The sequence below is a fragment of the Apteryx rowi genome, unplaced genomic scaffold (assembly GCF_003343035.1).
Source record: "Apteryx rowi isolate R43461 unplaced genomic scaffold, aptRow1 scaffold_576, whole genome shotgun sequence".
Classification (NCBI taxonomy): domain Eukaryota; kingdom Metazoa; phylum Chordata; class Aves; order Apterygiformes; family Apterygidae; genus Apteryx; species Apteryx rowi.
This window is the reverse complement of record NW_020450845.1, coordinates 446,513-455,496: the sequence shown is the minus strand read 5'-3', so window position 1 is coordinate 455,496 and position 8,984 is coordinate 446,513. Positions and strand designations below refer to the sequence as shown.

The window sequence follows — 8,984 nt, the reverse complement described above, 5'->3', positions numbered from 1 at the left end:
CTTGGTGGCCTTTAGAAAGTAAACACATAAAACACCTGAGGTGCAGTGTAATCTGTCAAAGTAACATGTCCTTAAGCACCTTGTAAACTATTAAAGCAGCATAATATTTTTCTTTCCAAAGTTACTAGTTTATGCATTTGAACAACTGCAGCGTAATTATGGTACCTTTCTTTAACATTTTTTTTTTCCCCCCTCCCTCCCAGGAACTCAAACATTGAAGTCCTGAAATTATAAATGATTTGGTAACAAACTGAGCTTGCAATGCAGGCAATTAAAACCGTGGAAAAAGAAGTAACTTTTATAAAGGAAATACTTTTCACAGAATCTTTCCTAAAGAAACAGGAGTGCAGCAGAAGCCCAGTAAGCAGGCAGCTCTGTGAGGAGCAGCCATTGGAAGGAGCTGTCTGCAGCTCTCAGTGCTGTACTGAGCATGTCCCAGCGGAGCCCAGTGCAAGCAGCACATTATGCAAAAAGGCAGCTCTAGCAGATAGGAGAGAGGCACAGCAAGCATTTGCTTCACTTGCATCACCGCCGCTTGAAAACAAACCTGGATCACTAGAGGGGAGCTCACCGGCAGGCCAAGGGGAAGAAATCCGGGAGCATGGCTTGATTTCCAAAGGTGTTGCACTGCGAAAAATCATGGGGAATCAAGATGGGAAGCTAAAGAAAAATACAGGTGATGTGCATGAAGGAGGAGAGGATGTCTCTGGGCCCAAGGATACAGATGGCACAAAGAAGGTAGCAGGAAGCAGAAGGGGACTGGGGAAGCATGCAAAAGGAAGTGAATCTGGTAAAAAGAAGGGTAAGTCGGACTCAAGGGCCTCAGTGTTTTCAAATTTAAGGATCAGAAAAAATCTGTCCAGGGCTAAAGATGGGAATAGTAGTTCGAGGGAGGATGTTTTGGAAAGCCAGGCCTTGCCGACGGGGGAGCTGGACAGTACTCATTCAATTGTTACCAAAACTCCAGATATAAGCATCTCTGCGGATGAAGGGGGTCTCTCGGACACAGATGTTGAACATTTTGAAATCAGAAATGAAACTGTCCCGGTTGCTGCAGAGACACAGGATGGACAAAGGACCAGCTCTGGCTCCGATACAGATATATACAGTTTCCATTCAGCCACAGAACAAGAGGATTTGCTTTCTGATATCCAGCAAGCTATTAGACTGCAGCAGCAGCAGCAGCAGGCAATTAGCAATGGAACTGAGGACCTTGTCACCAAAACAATGGGCCGACACACGGCTAATTCTCAAGCAGCCCCCTTAGATTTTGAGCGGTTTCTTTCAGGAGCTACCACTGACAAAGCGAGCAGCCCAGACACTGAGGAGGCTTTTTCAGCAATATCTGAAATTGCGGAAAACATTCCAGTTTCCTGTGCAAATGAAAGTGAACTGAAAGAGGCAGTAAATGGAACAGGCTCTCCTCGTAATGGCTTATTTAAAATACAAGAACACAAGCTATTGACCGAGGAACAGGAACAGCTCACTGCTGGAGTGGATGCTGTAGCTAGTGAACTGAAAGATGATTTAAATGGAACTGCAGTAGAAAACGGGTCTCAGATAGACAGCTCTGCGCTATGTTTTTCAGCCTCAGTAGCAGGTTCTGAGACTAAATTTAGTGATGTGCAGGCTGTTGATTTCCAAGGTTCAGTAACAGAGGATGGTATTTCAGATGCAGGCCACAATCATGCTGCTGAGACTCGGGAAGATGAACACACTCTATCAGCCAGTCAGGACAACCTGCCTAATGGTTTATCTACTGAAATGAAAAATGGCATTTTGTCCTCTGAGGGGACAACAGGCAGTCCGGTGCTTGGCTCCCAATGCTTTAAGCCCTATCTAATTAATCCTTGTTACATCAAAACCACAACTAGGCAACTGAGTTCTCCCAACCATTCACCTTCTCCCTCCCCATCCCAGAGTCCACTTTTTACAAGGAGGCAGGAGTCCGTCCACAAAAAAGAAAAAGTCTCAGTCAAGAAGCAGAGGTCTGCTAGTTTGGCTGGTTTATTTAGTCGTTCAGCAGACTGGACCGATGAGGTATCTGATCATAAAAGCGAGATAACACAGAAGGTGGGCTCTGCAGGCTACTTGGAGCACAAGGGGTTCAGAGAGAAATTTCAAACGGAAAGAGTGCCTTTGACTCATTCAAGGAAGTCCTCAGGGGTGCAGGCTTCTACGGAGACATTTCCCAATGTCTTTTCAGGTGMGTAACATGTATTAAGGTTTTTTTCTAGAGACTCTCTGGAAAATATATTTAAAATACTTTAATTCAGTCCTTTGCTATTGCATGTACTGATTTTTATACTTATGCTGACAGTTTTAAAATCAAAGGCCTAATCTAACAGACACATTCTCCTTTTATTAATGAGAATAGCCTCTCTGTATTTGGTGTCAGCCTGGCAACAGTGCTAGTAAAGCAAGTGCATAACTCTTTGAAGCTTTTTTTTCTTTTGTCTAAATCTTGTAGAACAAGGCTGAATGCTTTACCTTACTCTTGATGAAAAATGTTCAGAGCTGCTCCATTGGAAGCAAACTAGCTCTCTGCATAAACAGATCCTTCAGAGATGAAGTAACTGTGATCCTGTTTGGGGTTTTCTTGTGCTGGGCACTGTTCAGATGCAGTGTAAATATTTGAGAGCTGCACCTGGCATTAGACTGGGGCAGTGGGGAGGATTCACTCGGTACAAAAAGGAAACGGGCATGCAAGCACAGATGGGCAGCACTGCAGAAAATAACTGCTTTCCCCTTCACAAGGACAAGGAAGGAGGAGGAAAAAAAGGACTTCAAAAGGCAGCATAAAATGGAGAAGAGAGGGGAAAGTGCATGTAGTAAAATTTGGTAGTTTGACTGACTGCAGTTCTGGCTGCATAACATGACTCATTGAGGGAAGAGTTCTTTTACCTCATCTGTTAGGCAGCTTGCATCCTATCACAAAGGCATAGAAATACAGAGTTTAAAGGTAAAATATGATGTGAATAGAAGGTTATACTTTTTTGCACTTTGGGTTTTCTTTCCCTCTCTCTTCCCCGTGCTTGAAGGTTCTATAACAAGCTAAAGTTTGCAGAGGGAGAAGGCCTGTGTCACTTTAGAAGGTACCTACATACAGAAAACTTGGCAACATATTCCATTAATTTTTCATTTAAATTGTAGAACTAAGAGTGTACAGAAACATATGTTTCAGTCCTATTTACAAAAATGCAGTGAGAATTTTTTTGCACTTTTATAAAGAATAAAATAGTATGTTTTATGCAGGGAACAATAACATGATTTAAAAATTATATGAAAAAGTTGAGCCACCAACAGCTGTTTTTCATAAAATGACCGTCTTGTTCTATACTGTAGATTTAAAAATTATATAACCGATAACCATTTGCATTCATAGTTGCTTTCTCTTTGTATATTCTGCTTGTCATCGCAATATTATTGATGAGTGAACTATTAAAAATAGTGGGATTTTTTTGTACAACAGCAAACCCCAGGAGTTTGAAATAGTCAGGAAATGCATTAAAATTATTTTTTTGAATTAAAATCACAAGATTACTTTCATTCTTGTGACTATATTAGTCTTGAATAAAAATCCCTAATTGCATTCTTTAGAGTTCAAGTTTTATCTTAAATAGTTTTGGCCAGCCCCCCTCTGAAGCAAACTGAATCTTTTTTGTATTTTAAATCCCTTCCACCTGTTATCTTAGATACAATTCCAAACATTCCTACTCCTAAGTTTTGCAATTTGTGGTTATCACTACTTTCAGATTTGTAACATATAATACATAACCTTTAGCTATGGATGCTTGACATCATCTTAAAAACAAAGTGAAATACTAAAACATAATGCATTGTCAGTAATTAGACTTTATTTTCTATCTGAAAATAAATTTAATGTGGCGAAATACTTTTTGAAGTCCAGTTTGCCAGGAACAGACTTCTTCATGTTTCCTCCTGAGTTTTTATTATAAATACTTATTTGTTTTATCATGTTTTCTCACCAACAATTCAGACTGTTATTGTGAAGGGAGCAGTGCCCAGAGCAACAGTAGTTCTGTCTCTTATGGAAATTCCTGTGACCCTCATTTGCRTGTATATGCCAGCTGTCTTTACAGGCAGAGGACAATTATACCTTTCAGTTCATGCAGAACAGCTTGAAATGAGGGAACTGGAAATGACATAACGCTTTATCGTTTTGTCTTTTTGATCTTTCTCCTGCTTTTTTAAAATGTAGTTACAAGCTGAAAATTATTAAGAATGCATAAATATTAATAAATGAAAAAGGGAAATAAAATCAACATTAGTATCCCTACAAACTGTCTCTCATTGCATCACTAGCAGGAAAGCCTTTCTATTTAAACCAGTCTACATAGCAACAATTACAGAAATAATTTCCTTGAAATGTAACTATTGTTATTGAAAAATTTTGTATGTTAATCATGCACCACATGCATCAATTTGGGTATTACTATCAGGTTTTTTAAAAGCATGTTATTTATAGTGGCTCATTTCTATCTTAAAAAAAAAAAAAAAAAAAAAAAGGCAGCTTCTTGCCTGGAGCATTAAATCCTATCTTGCTGTGCAGTGACTGCAGTGTTATTCTGCATTTCTAACTAGAATCAAATAAAATATTCCACAACACTTTAGTCACTGATTTTAATGACAGCAGGTTCTAAGCAGATGACTGGCCTACTTTTGCTTTATGCTGTAGTTTGGCAGTGTGCCATTTGGTTTTGATGTTGATCTATATGTACTCTTCTAAGGCTGTTTTAATGTAACATGTAGATGGTAACTAATAGCTGGTATTGTATTGACTGTATTTGTAGTTTTTTTCCATAAATGTTGATAGAAGTGATTGAAGAAATACATATTTTTAAATATATATCAGAGGATCACTTAAAAGTAGTACTATCTGAGTTCTTGGGGGAGAAAGAAAAAACAATTCAGTCTGCCAAAAAGGCTCTTCCAATTTTGCCCATTTTGCATATTTGTATTTTGATTTATATGAGAAATAAGCAAAGTATGATACTTAGAATATGATGCATTGGCTAAGGATGTGGTGTGGACAATTTTATGGGCATTTTGTAATTAAGACAGAAGATCCATTTCTTGTGCGACAAGGACAGCTGTGTTTGAAATTGCAGTGACAGTAATTACAAGTTCTAGATGTCAACCTGATGCAGAGCAGGGCCAGGGCTTTCATGCTGTGGTCCCAGGAGGGCAGGAACTGAACCTGAATGGAGAGGGCTGGCGCTTCCTCTGCGGTTTGTGTCGATGAATGACTTTGACTAACTCTAGAGGGTATCTCGGTGGAAAAATGGAATTGGTGTTCCCGAACATTAACATAACTGACATAGAGCTAGTAGGTTGAGTTAATAAAAAGGAGTCAAGGTGAGCTAATTTGAGTCAAGGTGATAGCAAAGGAGTTAGTGAGGGTTTCTATTATATATGCTGAAAATGCAAGTTCCACCAGCCATCCCAGACTGTAATTAAACTCTGTCAAAACAAACCCATGCCCTTTCTAAGCTCCGTTGGCTGACTGTAGTACATTTGCAATGTGAATCTATTTCAAAAAGGTCAGTTGTCTTTAAATTTCTCTTCAGAGACTTATTCTTGTCCTGCTCTAACTTTAAGCAGGAAACAAACAAGCAAACAAAACAAAAAATCCAAGCTACTCTAAAACAAAACCTAAAGTCAGTCCGGTGCGTGTGTCCTCAGGGCCTCTTCCTGGTTTCTGTGGGATGCAGGCCTGCTTCTCACAAAGACCACTTTATACTGCTCTTACAGTGTAACTAATGTCATCGGCACCCACTTGCAGCTCCAGTGCTTTGTCTGCAGCCTCGTAGGAAGGTCTTAGTATAAAGTATATGAAAACTGGAAAAAACAGGGTCAAAGTTTGCTTCTGGGAAATATAGTAGTTGTTTTTAGACACATCTGCAAGCGTTTTTTTTGTTTGGTTGGTTTTTTTTTGATTTGTGTGATGATGCACGTGATATGTATTTGTATCTTTTGGCACGGTGAGGAAATGTTTTATCATGCTACTCGGTCTTAGGACTACTTACAGTTTGCTCCTTCATTGACGGTGTTTGTTAGCATAATACCACCGTGTCTTTCCTGACAGGATGGGGCAGCACAGCCCCAGCTAACTGAGGGCGCTGCCCAGTAGCAGCCCTTCCTTGTGTGGCATCGGGTCGCCCAAAACACTGACGGCTGCTAATAAGCATCTGAGGGCAAAGATGCCCTTCTTTTTGCCTAGTAAACCCACACCTGGGGCGGGAGGGATGCAAAAACTCATCTGCTGCAACTACAGTGGGATGTGTTTGAAAATGGGCTGCACTAAGTTACAGAAAAACTGCTGAGTTCAATAAGCTGCTTTAATATTCCTGCGCCAGCACTGCACTACGGGAGTGAGAACAACACCAGTCACGTCCCTGGAGCAGCGCTGCCTCAGTGGTGTTGCAACAGGGGCTCATGACTGATGCTTTGATCTTTATCCAGAGCTGCGTGGGAAGTAGCAGGCTTTGGTCATGGGCTCCGTGGCTGCCTCTCGCAGGCCACTTCTCTCCGAGCAGCAGACTGACTCGCATCTGACCTAGAAAGGTGTTTTTCTGGTTGCCTGCTAATCTTTTGGGGGGTGAGAAGGGGTAAAGGAAAGGGAAAATGTTATAGCTGGAGGTCCAGGCAGTTCTGTTTCAATCCGTTTGAGACGTATCACCGGCATTGTGTCCATCGCACGTGGCATCTGGCTAGAACTGGTCACTAAAGGAGACAGTGTTCTTCAGTGATGTCACTTTTAAGACAGCAACTGATTATTCCAGTGTAAATAGCTATGTGGAATTTAAATTTCAATATATTTATTGGATCTGATTGTGCTTTAATTTTTTATAAATATTTATAAATTGTTTAATAGTTTTTGTCTGAATGTTTTTTTTTTTTTCTTTCAATGTGCCTGGACTTCTTTTTCAGAATATAAACCTATTCCCTGAATAAGCCTCACTGTTTTCTCCGTAGTGCAGTGTCTATAGAAAAATCAACATGACATTGAAAAGCATGGGAACATTTTAGGCTGTCTGCATGTGAAGGATCAAATTCTTATCTGAATCACAGTGATTAAAAAGCTCAGAACTACTAATTGGCTATGGTATTTTGTTTGTACTCTAGTTTAACCAAGCTCAGGATATGGCAAAGCATAGTTCCTATAAACCACCCTTGCCAAAATCTGAGTTTACATAAGGAGTGGTGGTGATAATGTCTGTAGCTTTGATTATTTTGAAGTACATCTAAAAAGCTTTATTCTTTTGTGATTAGGTGGAATTCAGCAATTTCTGAAATCGCACCTTTATGCATACAACTTATCTTTTGTGGGGATGAGGTGAGTTGATACAAAGGGGCACAGGGTTGAAGCAGTGAGAAGCTGTGCAGGCAGATGGTGGAAGGATGCGAGAACTTGACCCTCTGCATCACCTCATTCCTGCCTCTACATGCAATAATACAAGGCTGCTTGAATTTTATTAAGCGCTTTAGAAAAGGCAGCAATGTAGTTTCAGGAACTGTGTCACTATAGAGAAAAGTAACTGATGGTGAGTTACTTCCTCTATCCTGCATTCTTACCTTGCAGTTCATGTAGAGGAAGTTATGGAAAATGAGATGGGCTGTGGTACATTGAGTACAAAGTGACTATTGCTCATTTTCTTTCCATATTGCTGCTATCCAGAATAAGCTTCCTCCACATTCTGAGCCATCTGAAGGGAATAGCTAGACTCTCTGACCATGAATAGGCAGTGGGATTATGTTTTCTGAGGCAAAACTTTGCATCATTCTCAAGTAAATACAGAACATGACTTATTTTATTTATGGATATAAAGCCCATAGAACCCATTCAGTCAGCTAGCAGTTTTGCACCAATAAGAAGCAGTGGTTATGGGAGTATAAGCGCCCCATCCCAGATGTRATAATAAATCCTAATACAAATAAAACAATGAAAATATATAGATAGCACAAAAAATGCCTGAGAAATAATGATTTTGGTGTTTTGCTCTATATAGTGAAATGGTGGCAGGAATGCCTAGTCACAAATCAGACATGTCATTGAAGTGTTCTTATTTGTCAGTAAAGATATGGATTGTTCAATCCCGGGATTTATATGACGTTTATCAGGAGTGCCAGAGCTCTGAACCTGGTGTGAATTTGAATTGGGCAGAAGCATAGATAACGTTACTGTGGAACTAATTACAGGGAGCAGCTTTGATTCTAGAGTTTATTTGATGCTGAGATCTAGCTTAGATCTCACTTAACTTGTCCCCTGAAGATGCATAATGGTAGTGTGTAGGGAAAAAATAACTGGCATATCTTCCTCTTCCTTGCACTGTTAAGGAAAAATATCACTGCACAAAAGAAATCAATGCTGCAGTACATCTGCTAACAGTCATGTACAAAAAAGTTTTTCATTTAAAAACAAACAAAAAAAGGCCTTTGTAATAGAGGGTGTGTATCTGAATAGTATTTTGTCATGCAAAGAGTCAAGACAATGCAGTATGCTGAGAAATGGCTGAGAGAAATATTTAATTACATCAATGTAAGAACATGAAGATCCAGTTACAGTGAGGAAGGCATGTACTTAAGTCTTTTATTCAAAGAAATTATAGAAGAATATAACTGCACAAATATTATCTTTTACTGTGTACTTTCATAAAAAGCAAAGCATTAATTTTTCTTGTTCAGAATCAAATGGCATAATTCTTAATGCAAATACTTACCAGCCCATGGTAAGAAGACAGCTGAAAGTCCACTTAAATTCCACATACTAGCAGCCTTTTCTCCCCCCCTTTTCTCCCCCCCTTTTCTCCCCCCCTTTTCTCCCCCCCTTTTCTCCCCCCTCCTCCCCCTTTTTCTTGTCCCCCTTTTTTCTCCTCAATTGCTCTCCCCCTTTTTCCTCTCCTCCTTTTTCTCCATTCTTTTCTCCATTTTTTCTACCTCTTTTTTCTCTCCCCCTTTTT

General features: G+C 39.8%; 1 protein-coding gene across 1 annotated transcript in view; it reads left to right on the top strand.

Annotated features, from left to right (window-relative positions):
* Positions 1 to 216: 216 nt before the first annotated feature.
* Positions 217 to 8,984, top strand: part of FMN2 (formin 2) — a 170,266-nt gene continuing 161,498 nt past the window's right edge. Inside the window, exon 1 of the mRNA XM_026082406.1 lies at positions 217 to 2,206. Within this exon, the coding sequence (XP_025938191.1) occupies positions 262 to 2,206 (1,945 nt within the window). The 5' untranslated portion in view covers positions 217 to 261. The remainder of the gene's footprint in view (positions 2,207 to 8,984) is intronic.